At 36.0% G+C, this 26,208-nt stretch overlaps 1 protein-coding gene across 1 annotated transcript in view; it reads left to right on the top strand.

Annotated features, from left to right (window-relative positions):
- The window catches only part of LOC138838810 (serine-protein kinase ATM-like), a 97,876-nt gene that overhangs the window by 18,550 nt on the left and 53,118 nt on the right, over positions 1–26,208 (top strand). The window contains exons 11-27 of the mRNA XM_070038160.1: positions 2,162–2,356; positions 2,597–2,692; positions 4,553–4,775; positions 9,445–9,570; positions 10,427–10,546; positions 11,600–11,689; positions 14,181–14,352; positions 14,814–15,013; positions 16,301–16,383; positions 16,482–16,637; positions 17,395–17,470; positions 17,593–17,723; positions 18,645–18,765; positions 20,130–20,303; positions 22,004–22,173; positions 23,824–24,070; positions 25,896–26,011. Of these exons, the coding sequence (XP_069894261.1) occupies positions 2,162–2,356; positions 2,597–2,692; positions 4,553–4,775; positions 9,445–9,570; positions 10,427–10,546; positions 11,600–11,689; positions 14,181–14,352; positions 14,814–15,013; positions 16,301–16,383; positions 16,482–16,637; positions 17,395–17,470; positions 17,593–17,723; positions 18,645–18,765; positions 20,130–20,303; positions 22,004–22,173; positions 23,824–24,070; positions 25,896–26,011 (2,496 nt within the window). The remainder of the gene's footprint in view (positions 1–2,161; positions 2,357–2,596; positions 2,693–4,552; positions 4,776–9,444; positions 9,571–10,426; positions 10,547–11,599; positions 11,690–14,180; positions 14,353–14,813; positions 15,014–16,300; positions 16,384–16,481; positions 16,638–17,394; positions 17,471–17,592; positions 17,724–18,644; positions 18,766–20,129; positions 20,304–22,003; positions 22,174–23,823; positions 24,071–25,895; positions 26,012–26,208) is intronic.

The raw sequence follows: 26,208 nt of genomic DNA, 5'->3' as shown, positions 1-26,208 counted from the left end.
TACCATTAAGCCATACTCCCAGCCCTGTTTATTGTTATTATAAAGATAATTACCGAGGCGTTCCAGTTACATAAATCAAGTAAAGAGTACATTTATTTTTGGATAATATCACTTCTTCTCTCACTCCCAATTTTTCTCTTCCATCCTCATCAACAAGTTGTATAGTTCATATTCAACATACTGTCTAGTGAGTGTCATAGGTGCATTTGTTTACCCTTTTGTCACTCTATTTCTGTGCCTCCTCTTACACATTCAAAGCAAGACAAAATGAAAAAACAAAAACAGCCACAAAAAACTCTTGTTTCTATTTCCTAGAGTTCATTTCAATAAATATTATATGAGATACACATAGGCATTGCACCTTTGTGTTCCTCTTCTACAAGTAGGCTGATTGATTTAAAAGATTAATTTATTTTTTTTTCTTTTTTGGGTCCGGTCGTGGGGCCTGAACTCTGGGCCTGGGCGCTGTCCCTCAGCTCTTCAGCTCAAGGCTAGCGCTCTACCACTTGAGCCACAGCGCCACTTCCGGCTTTTTTCTTTTTGCTTATGTGGTGCTGAGGAATCGAACCCAGGGCTCAGGCATATAAGGCAAGTGCTCTACCACTGAGCCAATTTCCCAGCCCCTAAAAGATTAATTTCTTACCTGTACAATAACAATGTAAATAAAATGTATTTATAAACTTAATTTTTATAGACTGAATGCTATTATTATGACCCTTCCCTCATACCTCCACCACTGGTGAAATCAGTAATCTTATTCTATTTTATTAAAAAAAAATTTTTTTTTTGTCCGTTACCAGGTTTGAACTCAGTATCAGTGTGCTGTCCCTGAGCTCTTTTGCTCAAGGCTAGTGCTCTACTACTTTCAGCCATAGCTCCACTTCTGGTTTTCTAGTAGTTAACTAAAGGTAAGAGTCTCATGGGAACTTTTTTGCCCAGGATGGCTTCAAATCACAGTCCTCAGATCTCAGTATCCTGAGCAGCTAAGATTACAGGCGTGAGCCACCACACCCATCTTGATTTTATTTTTAAAATGTGATTGTAAAGGTGATGTATAGCTGGAAGCTAGTGGCTCAAGCCTATAATCCTAGCTACTCAGGAGACTGAGGTCCGAGGATCAGGATTCAAAGCCAGCCTGGACTAGAAAGTCTATGACACTCTTATCTCCAGTTAACTACCAGAAAATCGGAAGTGGCGATGTGGCTCAGGTAGTAGAGCACTTGCCTTGAGTTGAAGAACTCAGGGACAATGCTTAGGCCAAGTTCAAGACCCACAAGTAGAAAATAAAATAAAGGTGATGTACAGAAGGGCTATAGTTATATAACTTGAGTAATGAGTATATTTCTTTTTTGGACAGTGTCCCCTTGCATACTATTATTATAAGATTTTCTTTCCTAATATTGGGGTTTGAACCAGGCGCCTGTGGTTCATGCATGTAATTTTTGCTACTTAGGAGGCTGAAATCGGAGGATTGAGGTTCAAACCCAGCGCAGGCAGAAAAGTCTGTGAGACTCTTATCTCCATTTAACCACCAGAAAACCGGAAGTGGCACTGTGGCTCAAGTGGTAGAGTGCTTGCCTTGAGCTGAAGAGCTCAGAGACAGTGCCCAAGCCCAGAATTCAAGACCCATGATTGACACCCCCCCTCCAAAAAAAAATATTGGGATTTGAACAAAGAACCTTGGCTTGCTGTCAGGCTTTCCACCCTTGAGCCATGCCCCTAGCCCTACAAGAGAATTTATTTTTGCCAGTCCTGAGACTTGAGGGCCTGGGCCCTCTCCCTAGGTCTCTTTGTGCTCAGGTCTAGTCTCTACTACTTGAGCCACAGCACTACTTCTGGCTTTTTCAGAGAAATTTATTGGAGGTAGGAGTCTTGGGGACTTTTCTGCCCGGATTAGCTTCAAACCTCAGTCCTCAGATATCAGCCTCCTGAGTAGCTAGGATTATTGGCATGAGCCACTGGAGCCTAACTCCTACAAGAGAACTTTTAACCAAGAATCGTCTCCAGTGTAAAACAGTCTTTTTTTTTTTAAACTAGCTCTTTTACAGGTTTGTTAACTAGATGTTTGTGTGTAGCACTGCCATAAGCATTGCAGGCAAAGGGATAAGCTTGTCCACATCTCAGAGAACTTACCTTAACCAATGTCTTTGTTTCTTCATAGTCCTGCAGTGTGCTGTTTGACCTTGGCACTGGCTGTCTGTGTGGTTCCGGAAACAGCAAAAATAGGAACAGAGCAGAATGTATATGAAGTTAATAGGAACTTTTCTTTAAAGGAATCAATTATGAGATGGCTTTTATTCTATCAGTTAGAGGATGACATAGAATACAGCACAGTGCTGCCTCCAATTCTTCAGAGGTAATTTCACTTTATTCATTGTATTGATGAGGTTTTTTTTTGTTAGTTTCATTTTGTAAGATTTCCTCTACTTACTGGAAACTAGTAGAATTTATAATGATACTGCCAAATTTTCCAGGATGAGCCCTAATGAAGTAAATATTCTTGTTTTATTGCATAGGTATAGGTGTACATGGATATTAAGGGATTCTTTTTAATGCCTTAGAGTCTTTTAAGTGAAGCTTTTATTTTTCTTTATAGTAAGCTTCCTCATCTCATGCTGGAGAAAATTCTTGTGAGTCTCACCATGAAAAACTGTAAAGCTGCAATGAACTTTTTCCAAAGTGTGCCAGAATGGTATGTTATCTAATAGCGTTCTGTAATATTTTAAGATACAGCTTTAGTTACAAAGACATTTTTGGCAGAATAATTTGGTCTTAAGAGCTAATTTGGAGAGAATGAGAGAGGGGGTGACACTGTTCAAAAGGACATGTACTCATTACCTGACTTACATAACTATGACCCCTCTGTACATCACCCTTACAATAATTCTTTTTAAAGTGTGTGTGTGTGTGCGTGTGTGTGCGTGTGCGTGTGTGTGTGTGTGTGTGTGTGTGTGTGTGTGTGTGTGTGTGTGTGTGTGTGTGCTGGGAATGTGGCTCAGTGGTAGAGTGCTTGCCTAGCATGCAAATCCCAGGTTCTGTTCCTCAGTACCACATAAACAGAAAAAGCCAGAAGTGATGCTGTGGCTCAAGTGACAGAGTGCTAGCCTTGTGCAAAAGAAGCTCAGGGACAGTCAGGAACAGTGCTCAGGCCCCATTCCTGGCCAAAAAAAAAAAAAAAAGAACTAATTTGGCTAAGTAAAAACATCATCAAATGTAAGGCTTCTTGTAAATAAGGATGCATGTAAATAAGCAATTATAATCGGTGTCCTATAACTTTAGATAGAAGCTATTACTTTTTTAATGGTATGTAATGTAATATGCCAAATGTCAGTACAAACAATTTGAACTTAGGAATGGGAACTTAGGAATGTTAAGCTTATGTGAAATGATTTAGGAGTGGTCCATTTTTATGCATGAGGTAAAATTTTTTAGTTTTAAAAAATAATAGTGGGGGGGATGGAGGAGGGGAAGGAGAGATGGAAGGGATGGTAAGGGGAGACGAAGGAGGAGGCAACAATGCTTGATAAGAAATTTACTCATTACCTTGCCCATGTAATTGTAACCCCTCTGTACGGTATTTTCACAAATAAAAAAGAAAGAAAGAAAGGAAAGAAGAGAGAGAAAGAAAAATAATTGACAAAAAAATAAAAGCCATTGAATTAACAAAAAATAATGATAATTGGGCACAGTGACACATGCCAGCACTTGAGAGGCCTAGAGACAGGAGGATTATTTATTTCAGGAGCTTGAGATTAACTTAGACAAATGTAATGACCCTCTGTCTCAAAGTAAAACCATCTGTGAACATCCAGGTATGGTGGCACATACCTATAATCCCAGATACTTGGGATGTGGAGATTGTGGTCAGAGGCTAGCCTTGGCAAAAAAATTAGTGAAACTCCCGCTCAAAAATCCAGGTTTGGTGGCTTACACTTATATAATTTCAGCTAGGAGTATATACAGGAAGATTGTGGTTCACGGACAACCCTGGATCAAAAGTAATAAGTAAAGCAAAAAATGGGTTGGGAGTGTGACTCAAATGGTAGAGCACCTGCCTAATAATCAAGAGGTCCTGAGTTCAAATCTAAGCGCTGCAAGGGGAAAAAAAAGAAAATGTAAAACTTTGTTGATTGACTTAGAGACTTATATGTCTGTCACTGTGTTGAAGATATCTCAGGAACACAGATTCTTAATCTGTACCACAAGGTCAAAAAATGAAAGAAAATAAATTTTGGAAAAATTGCAGATGAAAAAATTGTTTTCAGGTAGTTATTTTCAGCATTTATATCTAGTGTTACTATGTTCTTTTAAAATACATTCCTGATTTTGCCTTTGAAATTCTGTGTTTTGTCTGTTAGTAACTTGCTACTGAATAGTGAAATTTTATAAAAGTACGTATAGATTCCTAGAGAAACAGAATAATCCATTTCTTATGTAAGCAGACTTTGAATGAAGAAAATGCTTGATGTTTTTATGCAATGTGTTTCTATTATGGGGAGGTATGTAATATGAGCTGGTTTGGCTATAAATCAAATATGTCCCTTTCTTGAAGTGGAAATCACAAAGATAATGAAGAGCCTTCATTCTCAGAAGTAGAAGAACTATTTCTTCAGACAACTTTTGACAAAATGGATTTTTTAACCATTGTGAAAGAATGTGCTGTAGAGAAGTATCAATCTAGTATTGGCCTTTCTGTCCATTCAAATCTCAAGGAATCATTGGATAACTGTCTTCTGAAATTATCAGAACAGCTTCTCAATAATTACTCATCTGAGGTGAGATTTGTTTTAAAAAGTAAAGCTTGTATATTTGATTCAACTTCAATTTGTGAGGTAGGAGAAATGGGGACATGAATGGCACCCAAAAGTAGTGATAGTCTTGGTTTTAAAAGCAAATTGCCAAGCATGTCAAAAAATTAGGGAAAGCAGCATGGACAAGGAAAAACTGAAGACTGATTTTGAGTATGTCAGTTGTTCAGGAGTCTTGATAGACATAAAAAAATTCTTTGAGTAGGGTAATAGAGAATAGTAAAGTAGTAAAGTTTGAAGCATAAATGAGTTACATTATGAAATGAACCTCTCAGTACAAAAGCAGAAGATACTATAATAAGAGGAAGCAAACAGTTTAAACCATCTGGTAGATTTTGGTGGCATTTGAAATGAAAGGGGATAATTTAAAAGGTTAGAGTGGCTGAATTAATATCTATTCCAAGCAATAGTATACAAGGGGTAAGGATTCCTCCTCACACTAGATCCTTACCACCATTTGTTATGTTGTTGTTGTTGTTTTTGTTTGTTTTTGTAATACTGTGGTTGAACTAAGGGTCTCACTTTTGCTAAGCAGATACTCTTCTCATGAACCACTCCTAGTCCCTTTATACATTATTTTAAAAATAAGGTCTCACTTGATGTCTGTGTCAACTTGCACTGTGATCCTCCTATTTGTGCATCCCTTTGTTGACAGGTATATGCCACTGTACTTTGCCCATAAGTAGGGATGACAAGTGTTTGCTACCATTCCTAGCCACTGAGATTAAAATTGAGTTTCTTGAACTTTTATACCTGGAATGGCCTCCCCGAGTAGATAGGATTGCAGGATTGAGCCTGTAATCTTAAATTGCTTGATAGTAGTTCATACTAAGGAGAGATTGAATCTCAATGATATTTTATTTTTGTTTCCTTTATGGCTGAGAATTATGAAGACTTGTTCATGTGTTTATTGGCCATTTGCACTTCTTTTGGAAACGTTTTATTTACCAATTACTGATTGGGTTATTTGGGTTATTTAGATATTGCAGTTTAATCTGTTAGTTCTTTATATTCTCTGTGTGTGTGTATGTGTGTATGTGCGTGTGCATGCATATCTTGTTTAATAAAAAGCTGAGACTATTTTGTTCCATATTGTTGCTTGTTTTTTTGGTTTTTTTTTTGCCAGTCTTGGGGCTTGTACTCAGGGTCTGGGCACTGTTCCCGAACTTCTTTTGCACAGGGCTGGAACTATAGCACTTGAGCCACTGCACTACTTTCTGGCTTTTTGTGCTTATGTGGAACTGAGGAGTCAAACCCAGGGCTTCATGTATGCCAGGCAAGCACTCTACCACTAAGCCACATTCCCAGCCCCTGTTGCTTGTATCTTTACTCTTATAACTAACTGCTTGCTTTGAAGTGCAGAGCTGAAGCAATCCTATTTGTTAATTCTTACTCTTATTAAGAGTCTTACTCAGGGCTGGGAAGGTGGCTCAGTGGTAGAGCACTTGCCTTGCATGCATGAGGCCCTGGGTTTCAATTCCTTAGCACCACATAAGCAAAAAAGAAAAAAGCCAGAAGTGGCGCTGTGACTCAGGTGGTAGAGCGCTAGCCTTGAGCTGAAGAGCTAAGGGACAGCACCCACGCCCAGAGTTCAGGCCCCATGACTGGACCCCTAAAACAAAAAAAAGAGTCTTACTCAGAAAGTTGTTTCATATACTTTGAAGTTTTCCCTATATCATCTTGTACTAGTTTCAAGTCTTACATTAATATCTTTGATTCATTTACCTTCATTTGTGGATATCCAGGTTTCCTAGTACCATTTTTCAGAAAAATCAGTCTATTTTCCAATGTATTTGAGCACTTTTATCAAGCTGCTTAGCTCTGGCTGCTTAGCTGTAACTGCTTGAGTTGATTTCTGCGTTCTCCATTCCTTAGTCTGTGTTTCTAATTTTGTGCCAGTATAATGCTATTTTTGTTACTGTGACTCAGTGGTGTAATTTGAATACCCCCAATTTTGCACAGAATTACTTTTCTATTCAGAGTCTGTTTTTCCATATGAATTGCCATATAAATTCTTGAATGGATTTTCTATGTCTGTGAAGAATGTCATTGAGATTTTGATAAGGATTGAATTGCATCTGCAGTTCACCTTCGATAACTTAGTATTTCCACAGTATTTTGCCAATCCATGAATGTGGGAGACCTTTCTATCATTTAGTGGCTTCTTCAATTTATTTTTTATAGTTTTTATTGTCTTACCCTTTGTTAATTTAACTTATTCCTGTGTGTGTGTGTGTGTGTGTATTTGTGTGTGTGTATTTGTGTGTATTTGTGTGTGTATGTGTGTGTATTTGTACTAGGGGTGGGGGCTGTTCCCACGCTGCCTGACTTAGGATTGTTCCTTGTTTTCAGTTGTCATTAAAGCTTAGGTCTCCTCTCTAGCTGGCACCAGCTTTATAGTTCACTGGGAAATGGGGAGCAGCAAAACTAGTTTCTTCCCCAGTGCTGCCTATCACATAGGAGTCATTGTCATACTAAGTCCCCTCACCAAATTCAAGAACTCTTGTTTTTTCCTGTGCCTAGAACAGCTGGTTTACATAGTGGTTATGATTTGGTTTTCTACTTCACTATTTCTCCATGGCTTGCAGTTGTACTGTGAACTCTTTTGTGATTTCTAATACTGTCTTTGGAATAAAGTCACATGGAGAAAAGTTTCTTTCCTCTATCTTACCTGGAATCCACATGTTAAAATTCTTACTACACGATCCTCTTATATAATCTCAGTCATAACAATTTTTAGCTTTTAAGTTCCATAGTATTTAATATTTCAAATTTTAATGCCACTCAGTATGTTTCTTACTTTTACCATGGATATTTAAGGATTTCTTATATATTTATTTTTGTGCTGGTCCTGGGGTCTGGGTACTGTTCCATTAGCTTTTTTCACTGGAGCCCACAGCTCCACTTTTGGCTTTTGGATGGGTAAATTGGAGATAAGAGTTTCACAGATTTTTCCTGCCTTGGAGTGGCTTTGAAACATGATCTTCTCCAGCCCCCTGAGCTATTAGGATTACAAACTTGAGCCACTAATGCCCAGCCTTAATGATTTTTAAATATACAAATATCTCTTAAAGTTGGCCATAATTCTCTTAAAAGGCTAATATATATATATACATACACATATATAGATATGCACACATACATATATACATATGCATATATGTATATATATATTTTATTAACCAGTTTTTATTTCCTTCCCGATACCTTGTTAGATAGTTAATGTTGAATAAATAATCCTGCAAACTAATCACAGAATTGAATTCAGTAGCCAAAGAAAATGAACCAAGCAACCATTAAGGGGCAGTGTGTTTTGTCCTATTTTGTCCATCATACCTTAATTACTAACATTTTCTGTCATAATTATATTTACTTTTATTCAAAATTTAGTTTTTTTAATTTTACCTTAGAATGCCATTTTGTATTATACCAAAACAAATAAAAAACAAAATTTTTTTTCTCTGTATAATCCTTACAGATTCTTTAATAGTCTACATAATTGTTTTAAGAGTACTGACTAGCAAAAAATGCTTTCTTGGAAGTGGTGCTGTGACTCAAGTGGTAGAGTGCTAGCCTTGAGCTGAAGAGCTGAGGGACAGTGCCCAGGCCCAGAGTTCAAACCACACGACACAAAAATAAAAGTGCTTTCTACTCATATTTGGAGTCTAAAATGATGAGTAAGTCACGGTTCTTATCCTTCATAAGTTCAAAATGTCCCTGTAGTGTTTATATGAATTGAATTTCTACTCCTGTTCTAAGATTTACAGACATTCATTTACCTGTCAACGTTTTCTTTGATCCTTCCTTATATACTTAAATTCTTGTGCTACTTTAAAAGGATATATCCTACTTGGCTATTAGAATATACTTTTGCCAATTTCCATGGGAATACTGCTTATCATAATTCTATAGTGATCTCTTAGGTGATTTCCCCCCCACCATATTTTAAGTTTCTTTTTCAAATTGGAGATGCATCTTTGATACGATGTATTGAGAGGGACGTAGTATCTCTCTAAAATACCTAACTTCCATTATGAGAAATAGACAATTATGAGAAAATAGACAAGCTTCAAAGGAGAGATATACTGCAGTATATCTAAGCAATGCTGTTTAGAAGGGTAAAGATCATGAGAGACAGAAACTGAGATGCTGTGCCAGGCTTAACAGATTGGAAGGCATAAAGCTTGACAACTAGACACACTGGTACCCTAGAAAGAAAAGATAAGTAGTATAACTAGTTAACTATTCATCTAGACCTCAGTATGGCATAGCTGTTATATTTCTGGTTTTAATAATTGAACTATAGAAATTTAGAATGTTGATCTTACAGGAATCTTGGTAAACTCTATATGGAAACTCTGCATTCTATTTTGGTAACCTGTCTTCAAGTCTAATGACATTTTAGTAAAAAAAGTCACTAATCTTAGGTTCAGGAAGATTGGTAAAACATATGATTCATTTCATTAAAATTGTTAAGACAATGTCTTAGGTGTCCTTAAAGACCTTTAATGTTCTTCCACCTTTAACTTGGTTGATTAAACTTTTGTTTCTTAATATGTACATGAATTTATTATAAAAGATAATTTTAGAATACTCAGAATTGCTTATAAAATGAATTTTTTATTTGTGGTTTAAGGTCACAAATTCAGAAACACTTGTACGATGCTCAGGCCTTTTGGTGGGTGTTCTTGGCTGCTATTGTTATGCGGGTATAATAACTGAAGTGGAAGCATGCACATCAGAATTATTCCAGAAGGCCAAGGTAGGACAATTTATGCTAGTATTATTTTAGACAAATTTGGATGAAATAATATTCCTGGGAATATTGTTACATAAAACAGAATGTTACTAATCTGAAAAAACAAAATTGAAAATTCAAAACCTAGAAACTTCTTGAATGCCAGTAGTGATGCCACATCTGACCTCATGTGATAGGGTGGGCATAGTATAGGAATACAACACAACACACATGAAACACTTGTCTATAGATTACTTTTTTTTTTTTTTTTTTTTTTGGGTCCGGTCGTGGGGCCTGGACTCTGGGCCTGGGCGCTGTCCCTCAGCTCTTCAGCTCAAGGCTAGTGCTCTACCACTTGAGCCACAGCGCCACTTCCGGCCTTTATTTTTCTGCTTATGTGGTGCTGAGGAATCGAACCCAGGGCCTCATGCATGCAAGGCAAGTGCTCTACCACTGAGCCACCTTCCCAGCCCTATAGATTACTTTTAAGCCATGTATATATGAAACAACTGAATTTTGTATTTAGAGGTAGATCCCTTATTTCTGTGTCTAAAGTGGTTCATCCTAATGAATCCTGGATGTATTAATCAAGTAGGCTTTCAGCTTAAAACCTTTTCATTGCTTTATACTCTTCAAAGTGAAGTAGGTATAATTTTTGTATTTTGGGTGTTTGGGGTTTTTTTTGGACAGTGTCTAGCTATATAGGAGCTTCAAATTTGAGATCTTTCTGCCTTGTCTTCCCGTTCAGTATTTACACCATGCCTCACTCAGATTTGTTCATAATTTGTAATTTTGTTGTATGACAACATCTAGAAACACTTACTTTTGGCTTTAAAGTGAATCTTTATTTGGAATTTGTATTTCTTTTTTTTCTGAATAGTCTCTAATGCAGTGTTCAGGAGAATGTATCTCCCTGTTTAAAAATAAGACAAATGAGGAATCTAGAATTGGTTCACTGAGAAATATGATGCAGCTATATACAAGTTGCATGCATAACAAGGTAAGGTGTCTTCTCATTTGATAGTCCAGTCTCTTTATAGAGTAGATTATGTGGTGGTGGTGATGTTGATTGATTGATTGATTGAAAAACTGATTTAAAGTTAAATTGAGTGAAAAAGAATAGTAATCTGAGTTTCTTTTTTTTTTTTTTTTTTTTTTTGGTCCGGTCGTGGGGACTGAACTCTGGGCCTGGACACTGTCCCTCAGCTTTTTCAGCTCAAGGCTAGCGCTCTACCACCTGAGCCACAGCACCACTTCCGGCTTTTTCCTTTTTGCTTATGTGGGGCTGAGGAATCGAACCCAGGGCCTCATGTATGCAAGGCAAGCGCTCTACCACTGAGCCACTTTCCCAGCCCCTCTGAGTTTCTTATGAAACTAATTTCATCATTTTATTATCTTCCCACTTTCTAATGCAGCTATATACTTTTTCCTAATTTTTACTCATTTAATAAGTTGTTACCTAGTTTACAATGTACATACCATTGTACCAGGGCTAGTGAGTGCAATGAGGAAAAATTACTCTATGAACACTAGTTTCTTTTGCTTAAATCACCTTATGTAACATGTGATAGAATGAGTGGTGCTGTAATCTTTGATTTGATTTGGACAGGCTTGTGTTTTAGTTGAGGCAGGCTGGATATTGGTAATAATCAAAAAGCTCTTTGAATACTGATATTAAGTATATAAACATAAATATTAAGTACATAAACAAATCAGTATTTTTGGCATCTATTTTGGGTTTTGTGATGTGTTTTCCTTTGTTTTGATATAAATGGGGAAACTAGTAAACTAATACACAACTGCTGTTTAATATATTTAGGACTAGTAGATAATATTTTAATATTGCTTTAGATGGTATTTTAATACTGCTTAAGCAAAATGAAAGACATGTGTGATATCAGTACTCTAATAGATTATTATGCTTGAAATAACTTATATTTTGTTCCTAATAGTGAACGCTATCATTTTATTCAATATACAGAAAATACTATCATCCCTAAGAATACTTGTTTATTTTTATTGTTTATTGCTTATCTTTTTGTCTTTATTACAGCAAAATGCAAATAAGATTGCGTCTGGCTTTTTCCTACGATTACTTACATCAAAGCTGATGAATGACATTGCAGATATTTGTAAAAGTTTAGTAAGTATGCTTCCTGTGTTGTTATATTTCATTCATTCTAAACATTTTTTTGTTGAAGCATCTCTTAAGGTAGAGATGAATCTTACGTTGTATGGCATCTTATTTTTTATAAATGTAGAAGTTTAAAATTAATTTTAGGAATATAACATAAATATATAAATAAAAATCAAATATATTTGATTTCTTCTTTTTTTGGGGGGGGTGGTCTGGTCGTGGGGTCTGAACTCTGGGCCTGGGCACTGTCCCTCAGCTCTTCAGCTCAAGGCTAGCACTCTACCACTTGAGCCACAGTGCCACTTCTGGCTTTTTTCTGCTTATGTGGTGCTGAGGAATCAAACCCAGGGCCTTATGCATGCGAGGCAAGCACTCTACCACTGATCCAACTTCCCAGCCCTTTGATTTCTTGTTAAAATGAGCAGCTTAGTACCTAGGAATTAAAGTCTTTTTCTTTTTTTCCTTTTCACTCTTAAGACCTTTTTATTTAGACAACCATACCAGTAAGAATCAAATTTGTCAAATTAGTTTTTTAGTGAATAGTAGATTGAAAATTAACTAATTTTCCAGGCTCATATTTGTTTCTATGTCATAATATACCAAAATTCTGAATTTTTAAAAAATTTCTTTTTGTAACAGTGCTATCTAGGGATTATACACAGATGTTAAGCAGGCAGTCTGTCACTAAACTATATACCCAGCCCAATTGTTTCTCTAAAAACAAAAACAATGGTACATATCTATAATCCAAACTACTTTGTTGTTTTGTGTTGTGTTGTTTTTTGCTGCCAGAAGCTTGAACTCAGGGCCTGGGCTCAGCTTTTTAGCTCAAGGTTAGTGTTCTACCACTTGTGCCACAGCGTCACTTCTGGTTTTCTGGTGGTTAATTGGAAATAAGGAGCCTCTTATCTCCAAATGGTAGAGTGCTTGCCTTGAGCCGAATAGCTCACGCACAGCAACCTGGCCCAGTGTTCAAGCCTTGTGACAAAAAAACAAAACAAAAGAAAACAAAAAACCTTTCCTGCCCCTCTGGCTGTGAACTGTGATCTCAAATCTCAGTCTCTTGAGTAGCTAGGATTAGAAGTGTGAGCCACCACCAGAGCCACCAAACTACTTAGAAGGCAAAGATCATGGTTTCAGTCCTGGACAGGCAAAAAATTAGGAAGAACTGACTTAGGGTCTTGCTAGTCATGGTGTGGCAAGCCTGTATCTCCAGCCATGTGGAAAGCATAGGTAGGATGATTATTATGATTCAGACTGGTTCCAGGCACAAAGCAACAGGCTGTATTTGAAAAATAACGAAGGCAAAATAGGGGTGAAGGTGTAGCCCAAGTGGTAGAGCAGCTGCCTTGCAAACTCAAGGCATGGAGTTCCAATTCCAATACTGCCAAAAAAATAAACCAAAATAAAAATTAAAAACTTTGCATACATGTAAAATGTTCTTGTATTTGTTTTTGTTTTACCTTCTTATTAATGTGTGTACCACACATGCTATGGTAAATGTAACAATAAACAGACATAGGTGTAGACACTTAAATATCTGTTGAGTGAAGAAATGTTGTGTACCTTAATTGTTCTGGGCATATTTCCTTGTCACTATACTTATTCTATAATCTATATACTTCTGTACTTTATTTAGAAGTATATGGTATTGTACGATGTGGGATATGTATATATATTTTTAGATTATCTGTTTTTTATTATCATTTTAATGGTCTTTATTTTGTCACAGAATTCTGCATTACTTTTGTCTACTTTGGTTTGGGCTTCTGAAAAGTATGGACAAACTGTAGTAAGGGATTTGCATGTTCAAAAGAAATGTGAACTTAACCTTTTATTTTTTTTGGGGGGTCCGGTTGTGGGGCCTGAACTCTGGGCCTAGGTGCTGTCCCTCAGCTCTTCAGCTCAAGGCTAGCACTCTACCACTTGAGCCACAGCGCCACTTCCGGCTTTTTTCTTTTTGCTTATGTGGTGCTGAGGAATCAAACCCAGGGCCTCAGGCATGCAAGGCAAGCGCTCTACCACTGAGCCACCTTCCCAGCCCTTAACCTTTTTTTTTGAGAGAGAATCTTACTGTGTTACACCATTGGCCTTGAAGTTTTAGGATCAGGTGATCCTGCTGCCTCCTCCTCACAAGTAAATTGGACTGCTGGCACACCCAGCTTGAATTTCACTTTTTGAAGGGATTTTGTCATTATCTTATAATAACTTATATTTTTTTGCCTGCTTCGTCAATTTGGGCATTATAAAGTTCATCTAGAATTTTTTCTTTATTATCTATTAACAAAGTTATATCTATGTACTTATGTGGCTCAAAGAGATGTTGTAATGTGTAAGTATAATATGGAATGATTGTAAGAAATACAATATTTATACGTATTACAGTTCATATATTTGTTTTTCTGTGAGTTGCTGACTTAGGTGACAACATTTAATTACAGCATTCTTCTGAAAGAGGCTAAATTGAATAAAAACACCTTTTTTCTCTTCTTTGAAGGCATCCTTAATGAAAAAGCCAGTTGACTATGGAGAGATAGAATCAATAGAAGATGGTACTTGTGACCATCTGAGGGAGGTAAATGATCCTTCATCCATGGATCTCTTTAGTGATTGCCCTGCTGCTGATGTGAGTGATTCCACTGAGTGTGGGGAGAGCCAGAGCACCATTGGTAAGTATCTACTTTCTGCTTGGGATTTCTTTACCTCTTTTAATTTTTTTTAATCAATTAATTGTAAAGAGGTATTTTATTACAATATTTACATGCATTCATGTAATGTATTTGGATTACATTCACCTTACCTTGTTAATTCTCCTCCTGTTCTCTCCTCTTTAACAGTTTTCTTTTAACTCTTTAATTTGCTATTGTCAATAACCTCATTGATACCACTTGTGTGCTAATTTCACTTTCCCTTAGTATAGTCTATTCATATAGTTCCTTTCACTTTAAATTTCTCAGATTTTTAATTGAATTTACTAGTTTCCTATTTGAGTCTACACAGGAGTAATTTTAAAGAAGTAAAACTTAAATGAGTATTAAGACAATAGGAAACAGGACAGATGTTTGAGTTAGTTTGCAGTGTATGGGACTGTTGTGCCCCTCAGTTGTTAATGAATGCTTTTTATTTTTAGGTGCCATGAATCCTTTAGCTGAAGAATATCTGTCAAAGCAAGATCTACTTCTTTTAGACATGCTCAGGTTCTTGTGCATGTGTGTAACTGTGCCTCAGACCAATACTATGTCATTTAGGGCAGCTGATATTCGGAGAAAATTGTTATTGTTGCTTGATTCTAGCATACTGGATCTTGCTAAATCCCTCCACTTGCACGTGGTAAGTCAAACAAAGCAGCTCTTTGATGCTTTCTAAATGTAATAGCCTTACGTGTAAGAATCAGAATCACACAGTGCCTTTGAAGCCTTGAAATAAATTGAATTGAGAAATGAATCTTGGACTACTTATATATATACAGATATAATTAGATATAGATGTTTGTGTATACTTACAAATATAAGTATACACAAACATACACACTTATACATACATACATATGTATATACATACACATGTTTTTAAGATGAGGTCTTGCTATTTTGTCTAGGCTGACCTTAAACTTCTAGTATGAAGCTGTCTTCCTGGGATATTTATAGGCATGTGCTTAGATTTTTTTCCCCTTTGAATATACTGTGAAAAAAATTTAGCTAGATGCTGAAACATTTAAACTTAGATATTACTTCCAGCTAATGGGGAAACGCTCTGACAATTTCATAGTTTAGCTAGAAAATGAGCTGACAACTGTCAAAAACTGGTTTCCACTGGGTGCTGGTGGGTCACGCTTATAATCCTAGCTACTCAGGAGGCTAAGATCTGAGGATCATGGTTCGAAGCCAGCCTGGGCAGTAAAGTCCATGTGACTCTGATATCCAGTAAACCACCAGAAAACTAGAAGTGGTGCTGTGGCTCAAGTGGTAGAGCACTAGCCTTGAGCTGAAGAGCTGAGGGACAGTGCCCAGGCAAAGAGTTCAAGCCCCACGACCGACAAACAACAACAAAAAACAAAACCTGGTTGCCTAGTTGTAACCAACACCATTGTAACGGGGCACAGCCCTGTGTATCTGCCAATGTCATTACCATGTTGTTTTCTAAGAAAATGGGTGAAAGCATTTGAGTTCTTCTCTGCCCATGATCATTTCTGCTTTCTAAAATTCATTAGTATAATAGTTTTTGGTCATTTAGTTCTTATATCCAGAATTATTTTGGAAGGATAGGGACCTAATACAGTCTGTGATTCTTTATCTTAACTGCAATAATGATAATAGCTATTTATTGCAATAGATTTATTTTCTCTAATCCTCCCAATTATCTGACCAATTAAGTGATACTTAACCATTTTACTGGAGAGAGCACTGAGGACCAGGTGATATATGGCTGGTCTTTTAATTACACAAGGCTGTTGTGAGGGGATTTTAAACCAATTGTATTTAACTTCCAAGGCATTTTTAAAAATTATATACCTTCTTTAAAAATCTGTACCTTCTTATGTACGTGTGCATGAGCTTATGTTTATATATGTAAAGTAAATGGTCTATGAATAAAGGTGATATTTCTCTCCCATCTCAGTACTTGGTGCTTTTAAAGGGGCTTCCTGGAAAAGAATGTCCTTTGCCCATGGAAGATGTTGTTGAGCTTCTGAAACCACTATCGTAAGAAATTAAAACCATATGTTACATTCAGTTTAAGTTTACAGTTTATAAGTTGTTGTCTTCTGCTAAACTTACAAGGCTAAACTTTCCCACCATAGGCTTGTGTGTTCTTTATATCGTCGAGACCAAGATGTTTGTACAACAATTTTAAACCATGCCCTTCATGTAGTGACAAACCTAGATCAAGGCAGTGTGGACACTGAGAGCACAAGGGACGCACAAGGACAGTTCCTCACAGTGATTGGTGCCTTTTGGTAGGTAACAGTAGTCTACCTTTTGGAGTGTTTGTTTCTTTTGCTGCCTCTGAATACAAATGCAAATTTTGCATTCTACATAAGTGATTTCTTCTGATTCTTCTAGGTAACTCTTGTTTATTTTAGCTAGAGAAGAAAGTAATGTGTTTCCCTTCTTGTTAGAAAAACTCCATTTTTTTTCCTTAGGCTTCACTTTCTTAGTTTAGTATATTTTTCTGCAAATTTTGAATCATTTAATAGTGTGGCAATATGGCAAATAAAGTCCAACAAAAATATATCAGATGAATTCTTGCTTGTTCTAGCATTGTCACAGTGTTATCCATATTGTCATCCTCTTAACACCTGATACTTACAGAAGAAAAAAAAATACATAAATATATTATATATATACATATGAAATTTAGAGCTCTCATACTAGATAAGGATTTGAAAGTCAATATAGAATGTGGTTTTGAAACCTTTCATAGAACAACCAAACATTAAAAAAAATTCTTTTTACAATAAGTTTGTGATTTTCTGCAATATGACAGCTACAAATAGAGGCATAATTGTTAAAACTAATAACATTATCATGAACTTGTTTCATTTAGCTTGAATTTTTGGAAGAGTGGAATTTATTGGCATGTTTCACATAAGGAGAACTCATTTAGTACGGAAAGAAATTTTGCAAACAACCTATTAAAAACATATCTAGTTATTCTTTTGACTGTTTTTATTGGAATGAATATTTTACATTGAAAATCTCACTTGATTTCAGGCATCTAACAAAGGACAAGAAATGTTCATCCTCTGTAAGAATGGCTTTAGTAAAATGCCTTAAAACTCTGCTTGAGGTAAGTTGTTCCATATAAGTAAGGTTTCTATTGATAATTCAAAACAATTTTTATTTCTGCTTGGGAATGAGTGACTTTTCTGGCAATGTTTCATATTTAACCTCGCATATCTTTCTCTATAGGCCGATCCCTATTCAAAATGGGCTGTTCTTAATGTGATGGGAGAAGACTTTCCTGTAAATGAAGTGTTTCCACAATTTCTTGCTGATGATCACCACCAAGTTCGTATGTTGGCTGCAGGGTCAATCAATAGGTAATGAGTTAGGTTTTCATGAAGTGTTTCTAATTCTGCACGTTTTTAATGTCTAGCACAGTTAAAATGTCCATGAAGTAATAATTGGGAAAATAAATTAATGTATTTGAAGAAGAGATTGCATGCTGTTTTACAACATAAAAGCTGAAAATCATTTCAGTAATTTTGCTATTTAGATGTAAGTGAGTTATAATAGAAGATCCCACAAAGAAATTGTGCCAGCACTCATATAAATATGAATGTCAAAGCCGGGTGCTGGTGGCTCACGCCTGTAATATTAGCAACTCAGGATGCTGAGATCTGAGGATCGTGGTTCAAAGCCAGCCAGGGCAGGAAAGTCTGTGAGACTCTTACTCCAATAAACCACCAGAAAAACAGAAGTGGCACTGTGGCTCAAGTGGTAGATTGCTCGCCTTGAGCAGAAAAGCCCAGGCTCAGAGTTCAAGCCCCACGACCGACAGAAATTTAAAAAAAGAATGTTAGAAGCTTTGAGTTACCCTAAGTGGTTGGATATTATGCAAAATACACTGATCAGTATTTCTCCATCACATAAAACCATTTAAATAAAATGTCAAGATACTCACTTTTGGGGTAAATATTACAGTACATTGACAGGACTTTTTGGCCTTTTCTGATCAGTGTGTGGCAAGAGGACAGTTTAGCTTTTCTGGCAGATTGATTTCAGTGTGTTTCAAGAGCATTAGAGGTCATTTGATATTGTCTTCACTTATAGGATAAAAGAGATTATATATTCAAGACCTTAATAAATGGGTAGTCTGAACCTGCTTAAAATTTCATTAGTCTTGATCAAGGAAAGAGCTAGTATGTTTGCCTTGCAGTATAATTTATTTTTGTTCTGTAATATGCTTAGGAAAGTCGAATCTGAATTTTCAAAAACTGATTTTTATTTTTTGTCTTAAGATTATTCCAGGACATGAGTCAAGGGGATTGTTCCAAGTCATTGAAAGCACTTCCTCTGAGGCTTCAACAAAAAGCTTTTGAAAATGCATACTTGAAAGCTCAGGAAGGAGTGAGAGAAATGGTAATTTTACTATCACATATTTGCTACTATCACATGCTTTCTATGAATATATATAACTTTAGCAAGTTCAGCATAAGACAATTTGTATCCAGCACATTATAATATAAAACTAGTTTAAAGCAACTTAGGAATTGCATACAATTGGTTTATATGAAGGTCGAGGTGGACCAAATAGTAGCTACTTCTTTTGGTTCAATATATGTGTAATGTTTTTGTACAGAAAAACCAAATTTAACTGAGGTTTTATGAGAGTTTAATTTGTTTCCTTTTTTATTTAAATCTTTTCTGTAAGATCTGGTGAAAGCTCATTAAGTGAACAGATGACAATAGATAAAAATATATTGAGAAGTAACACAGATAAAAATTATCTAATTCTTACTGAAACTTGTGATTTTTCACATTTCTCTGTAGAAGTATATGCGTGTATGCATGCACATGCGTCAATCTTGAACTTGAACTCAGAGACTGGACACTGTCCCTAAGGTTTTTTTTGTTGTTGTTCTTGTTTTTGTTTAAGGCTAGTTCTCCAGTACAGTTTTTGTTTCACTTTTAGAAAAGAAGATTTTTAAACTAGGATTTTAAGGAGAATATAGTTCTGTATCTTATTACAAGGAATGAGTGAGACTGATTTAGTAGAAAGTTCCTGATGCTTTCACACATATTAATGATTTAGGACCAAAATTAGATCCTTACTTTTTGTACCAATAGACCATGAACATCTGTGCGGAGCAAATTTTATGAATGTAAAGAAAACCTTGTATCAAATATAGTTAAAAAAAAAAAGTTGGAATTTTATAGCATTGGGCCATTATACTAAAGGTCCATACTCTTTCTAGTTACATGATTTTATTTGCATTTTGACATCATTTATCACATAGGTGATACTATTTTTTAAAAATATAAAGAGATATATGTTAAGATGTTTTAATGATAAAAATCATCTTAGGAGTTATACTTCATAAATAAAAGGGCTATTTTTATTTGTGTGAATGCCAGTCCTGGGGCTTGAAATCAGGATTTGGGGCTGTCCCTGAGCTTTTCTACTCAAGGCTAGTGCTCTATCACTTGAGCCATAGCTCCACTTTCAGCCTTTTGGATGCTTAATTGGAAATTAAGAGTCTCACAGACTTTCCTGCCTTGGGCTGGCTTTTCCTTTGTCAGTTCTTTCCGTAAGATTTTGTGAAGAGTAATTTTTGTACTATAAGAACCATTTTCTCAAATCTATAGTCTTAGCTCTTCCATAGTTGGATTTAAAACACACTTCACAGGCTCCATAGATGTCATAGACTGCTTTGATTTTAGCATCATTTATTCATTATTAATGTTCAACTATTTACATTATTGTCTTTACAATTCTTTTGAAGTCCCACAGCACTGAGAACCCTGACCTTTTGGATGAGATTTATAATAGAAAATCTGTTTTACTGATGATGATAGCTGTGGTTTTATACTGTAGCCCTATCTGTGAAAAACAGGCTTTGTTTGCATTATGTAAATCAATGAAAGAGAATGGATTAGAACCTCACCTCGTGAAAAAGGTATGTGTGGATGAATGCATATTTTATCATGCTCTTTACAGGATAACATGTTTTTGTTTTTTTGTGGTGCTGGAGATCAAATCCAGGGCCTTATGCGTTAGCAGGTGCTTTACTACTTAGCTGGGTCTTCATCTTCTTGTATAATTTCTAAACAAAAAGTTCAAGCTACATTTTTAAGTTGGTACTTGTTAAGAATGGAAACAATTTTTTTTAAGTTGGGACACTTGGAAAATAGTTCAATAACTTTTTTTTTCCTAGTTATTGGGCTCAAACTCAGAACACTAGGGTAAAGTGTTAGTGCTGGGCAAACACCTTACCATCGATGTATATTGTAGACTCAGTTTAATCACTTTAAGTGATATATTCATCTGTTGGCAGTAGCATTTCTTAAAATCCAGCTTATGAACATTTTATGAAGCTTTCTTTTTTATTTTATTTTATTTTTTGCTGGTCTTGGGGCTTGAACTCAGGGCCTGGTCTCTTTCCCTGAGCCTCTCTGTAGAAGGTTAGCACTCTACCACTTGATCCACAGTGCCACTTCTGGCTTTTTCTATTTATGAGGGACTGAGGAATCAAACCCAGGGCCTCATGTATGCTAGGCAAGCACTCTACCACTAAGCTACATTCCCAGTCCATGCATATGTGCCAGTCCTGGGGCTTGAAACCAGTGCCTGGGCACTGTCTCTGAGCTTTTTTGCTCAAGGCTTGTGTTCTACCACTTTAGCCACAGCTCCACCCCACTTCTGGCTTTTTGTTGTTGTTAAATTGGAGATGAGAGTCTCACAGACTTTCCTGCTCAGGCGGTCTTTGAATGGCAATTCTCATTTCTCAGCCTCCTAAGTAGCTAGGATTGTAAGCTTGAGCCACAGGTACCCAGCTCATGAAGCATTTTTTTAATGAGTAAATAACCTGTTATACAAACCAGGCTCTCTGGAATAGAGTTTATTGAAGGAAGCATGTAGATAAGAACATTACCAGTTGTTCTGTCTGGTAGATTCTGTGGCAGCACATGGGAAATTTTAAAAAAGCTAGAAATCAAACATTATGATTTTATGATTGGGGAAGGAGGACTGAGTCTAGTACTTGCATCAGTCCTGTGTTACAGAATGTAGCTCCTCTTCCTTTTCTACCAGTGCAGAATTCATGGTTTGGGAAGTTTTAGAACTTTCTCTTATGGGTTTTTAAGTAATGAATATGGGCTGCTAAGCACTGTCAAAATTCTCAAGCATAGGAACTGTGTTGCTGTATAGTATGTCAACACTAGATAATTGGTCTTAGGCACATTAACCTTTTCTTTCTCAGTAATTGAGTTGTTGTTTTTTTAGGTATACCATTGTACTACTCACATTATTGTCTGTGATATGTTACATTTGATTTTTTAAAAATTTGCATTTAAGACAGATAATTTACCTTAAGCTCTCCTTTGAGATATAGTCAGGTGTTGGAAATTATAATTGATTTTCATGTTTTTATTTTTAGGCATTTAACATCAATTAGAGATTTGCTTTGTGCCAGATACTATGCAGTATTTATTTATACATTTCTTATTTCCTCTTTTATTATCCTATTTCATTATTTAAAAATTCAAGTTATAGAAAAAAACTAATGCTTTAAAGCACTACTATAAATAATAATCCCAAAGATTTGAGTGATGTAATTTTTAAAAAATTTTAAAGCATCTTTCTTTTTCGTTTGTGCAGGTTTTACAGCAAGTTTCTGAAACTTTTGGGTATACACATTTAGACGATTTCATGGCTTCTCATTTAGATTACCTTGTTTTGGAATGGCTAAATCTTCAAGAGACTGAATACAACTTATCTTCTTTTCCTTTTATTTTATTAAACTACACAAATGTTGAAGATTTCTACAGGCAAGTTTGTATATGTCACATACAGAAAAATATTTAATTTCAAATTAGGTAATAATGTTTGGCACTTCTGTGTCCCACATATCTAGACACAGAAGGGGGTCTGTAGAATGTGAGGAACAAGACAGCTTGTTTGAGAATGTATTGAAGATGTTATTGGTCTCAGGATGTGGTTCTAATTTTGTTGGTAAATATCTGGGTAGCCTTGAATGAGCTGCAACTTGATTAAAAAAAAAAAACAAAAACCTGTAAACATGCCTGTAATACTAGCCACTCAGGAGACTGAGATCTGAGGATCGTAGTTCAAAGCCAGCCTGGCAGGAAAGTCCGTGAGACTTTTACTTACAATTAACCACCAGAAAACTGGAAGTGGCACTGTGGCTCAAGTGATAGAGCACTAGTCTTGAGCTGAAGAGCTGAGGGACAGTGCCCAGGCCCAGAATTCAAACCCCACGACCGCCCCCCCCCCTGCCCCCCCAAAAATGCACATACCTGTAAAGAGTTATACAAGGAAATCTTGCCTTTGAAAAATTTTGAAGATAAATTACTAGAGGCTGCCTTGATTTTCTTTCTGTTGCTTGATAATCATTATTTTTATTATATCTAGAAGTTTAAAAGAATTCATCTTGATGCTGTAACTAAAAAAGGACATTTTGAAAATAGGTTTAAAACAACCAGGAGTATTGTTTAGGTATCCAATTATGGGAAGTCATGTATTTTTGTTGAGCATATTCTGTGATAAGCACTTCGCTAGGTATTTTGTATGTAGAATATCATGGATTATAAAAATCTGTATGTAGATAATTGCTTTTAAGACTGTTAAGACAGAAGGGATTTGTTGGTCCTTAAATCATCCTTTTTTTATAATAATATTTTGCATATGTTCTTTAAATTTATAAATTGCCATTTATTTCATTCAGAAATAAGAGTAAGAGTCATTTTTTTCTAGGCAATTTTGTGGGTGAGGGTATATGTGTCTTTTTAGAATTTGGTGGTGGTGTGGCTCAAGTGGTAGAGTGCTCGCCTTGAGCCAGAGAGCTCAGGGACAGTGACCAGGCCTAGAGTTCAAGCCCCACAACCGACAAAAAAAAAAGGCAATAGAATTTTGGGGCTGGGAAGGTAGCTCATGGGCTGGGAAGGTAGCTCAGTGGTAAAGTGCTTGCCTTGCATGCAAGAGGCCCTGGGTTCGATTCTTCAGCACCACATAAGCAAAAAAAAAAAAAAAGCTAGAATTTGCTTAGCTATTTTTCCGCTTATAAAATTATATAGTAAGAGACAGACACCCGTGGCTCATGCCTGTAATCCTAGCTACTCAGGAGGCTGAGATCTGAGGATTGCAGTTAAAAGCCAGCCCCAGGCAGGCAAGTCTGTGAGACTCCTCTCTCCAATAAACTACTCAGAAAAAGCTGGAATTGACACTGTGGTTTAAGTGGTAGAGCACTAGCCTTGAGCACAGAGAAGCTTAGGGACAGAGCCCAGACCCTGAATTCAAGCCCCAGGATAGGCAAAAAAAAAAAAAAAAAAAGTAAAAATATTTAATAATTTAAAAATGATGCTCTAATGCTGATGAAGGCATTTTATTATTTCAAGAAGTATATTAAAGTTTTAACTTTGAAAGCATATAATCTATATTGTAAATTTTTATATTTTTAGATCTTGTTATAAGGTTTTGATTCCACATTTGGTAATTAGAAGTCATTTTGATGAGGTGAAGTCCATGGCTGATCAGATTCAAAAGGATTGGAAAACTCTTCTAATAGATTGCTTTCCAAAGATTCTTGTCAATATTCTTCCCTATTTTGCCTATGAGGGTACACAGGACAGTAGGATGGCACAGCAAAGAGAGACTGCTTCCAAGGTCTATGATATACTTAAGGGTGAAAACCTACTGGGAAAACAGGTAGGACTTGACATTTACCAACCTTTTATCTCTCAGATGGCTTCAGATGTAAGCTTTGAAATGTAAAGCTATTTATTTTTTATTATTTGTACAATTAAATCCAGCATGTAATCACTAACCATAAATTACTATTAATAGTGTTTTTCATTTCTCTTGGCTTTTTAAAATTTTTTTAAAAATTATAATTATAAAGGTGATAATACAGAGGGGTTACAGTTACATAAGTACATTTTGAACAGTGTCACCCTTTCCTTGCTCTGTCCCAGTTTCAGTTGGCTTTTAGTTAAGTTGGGATGGTCTAAATTAGGAATAATAACAGCAACAACAAATGAGAAATGATTTGATTGTTACTGCTTTTAAAATGTATTTTAATTGCCAGTAATGCATGAATATGATTTGGTGTTAAATTCAAATGATATTGAATTGTATTTACTCCCTCTTCAACTCACCAATTTTTCCATTTTTCAAGGAAGATTTCCATATCCTGCTTTTATTTTCTTTATTAGTCCTTTTTTCCTTTTTTTTTTTTTTTGTTGTTGGTCATGAGGCTTGAACTCTGGGCTTGGGCCCTGTCCCTGTGCTCTTCAGCTCAAGGCGAGTGCTCTACCACTTGAACCACAGCACCACTTCCTCTTTTCTAGTGAAGAGTCTCACAGACTTTCCTGCCCAGGCTAGCTTTGAACCGTAATCCTCAGATTTCAGCATCCTGAGTAGCGAGGATTATAGGTGTAAGCCACCAGCGTCCAGCTTTTTTTTTCATATTTAACCAAGGAAATTTTGTTTTTTTCTGTTATTAAGCCCACACTGTCCTGGAACACAAAATCTGCCTGATTAGCCCTGTGAGTGCTGGGATTATAAGGCTAATTAGTGTTTTTATAATAGAAAAACCAGCAAAGAGTTAATGTATACACAAACCTTAAATGTATAGGGGACAAACTTAACTTAGATGTACTCATGTTGAGAAATCTGAAACTTAGCAAAAGTTTTTACTGCAATAGTAATCAAGTGAGGCAAATATATGTGAGTAGAAAAGAGATTGGAAAGAAGTATCCCCAACCGTTAATCTGTTTAAGAAATGAATATGGTTATTTTGTTTCTGATACATTTTACCTTCTGACATAAAGTTTACATTGCTTATTTTGTTTTCTCCACTAGCAGAATAGCATCATAAATGTAGTTTTTTATGGTTTTTTTTTTTTTTTTGGTGTGTGTGTATGGGTGTTTTAGATTTTTTTTACTGTTTATTTTCTGTTGATGTATCTCAGCATTTTAATGAACAATACAAAGTGTTTTTTCAAGTTTTTAAAAATTATTTTTTTCAGGGTTGGGAAGGTGGCTCAGTAGTAGAATGGCTTACCTTGAATGCTTGAGGCCTGGATTTGATTCCTGAGCACCACATAAGCAGAAAAAGCCGGAAGTGACGCAGTGGCTCAAGGTGGTAGAGCACTAGCCTTGAGCTGAAGAGTTGAGGGACAGAGTTCAGGCCCCATGACCAACAAAAAAAAAGAAAGAAAGAAAGAAATTTAAAAAAAATTATTCTCTTAAATCTGAATACAAAGTCTTGGTTAGTTGAGTGTTTAAAATTGAAGAACTGCATTAAGAGGTCTTTATTTGGGATTATTTCCCTACACATGTCACTCCAAAGTTGGCTGTAGAAGAAAAAGGAAAATAGAGTTAGCCATGTTGTAAGTCTTAGGCTTTTATCTGTTTTCCCTTATCATCACAGAAGGACTTTGGACTGTCTTAAAGGTCACTTATATGATATGTGTGTGTATGTGTGTGTGTTTGTGTATGTTTAGTATATTTCACTTTTGTGTCCTTGCAGATTGATCACTTATTCATTAGTAACTTACCAGAGATCGTGGTAGAGTTATTGATGACCTTACATGAACCAGCAAGTTCTAGTACTGGCCAAAGAACTGACCTTGGTGACTTTTCAGGGTATGTACATTTAAACTTGGAAAGCTAGTTGCATTTTACAGATCCCTCAGCAAGTTTTTTTTTATTGATTGACACCTCCAAATGTCTATGTCAAACTTTTTAGACCATTGTGTTTTAGACCATGTGTTCATAATAGTACTAGTATAAAGCCTTTTTTTTTTCCCCAGTCCTGGCACTTGAACTCAGGGCCTGGGGAG

The sequence above is a fragment of the Dipodomys merriami genome, unplaced genomic scaffold (assembly GCF_024711535.1).
Source record: "Dipodomys merriami isolate MVZ:Mamm:240054 unplaced genomic scaffold, mDipMer1.0.p SCAF_29, whole genome shotgun sequence".
Classification (NCBI taxonomy): domain Eukaryota; kingdom Metazoa; phylum Chordata; class Mammalia; order Rodentia; family Heteromyidae; genus Dipodomys; species Dipodomys merriami.
This window is presented reverse-complemented; position numbering and strand designations above follow the sequence as displayed.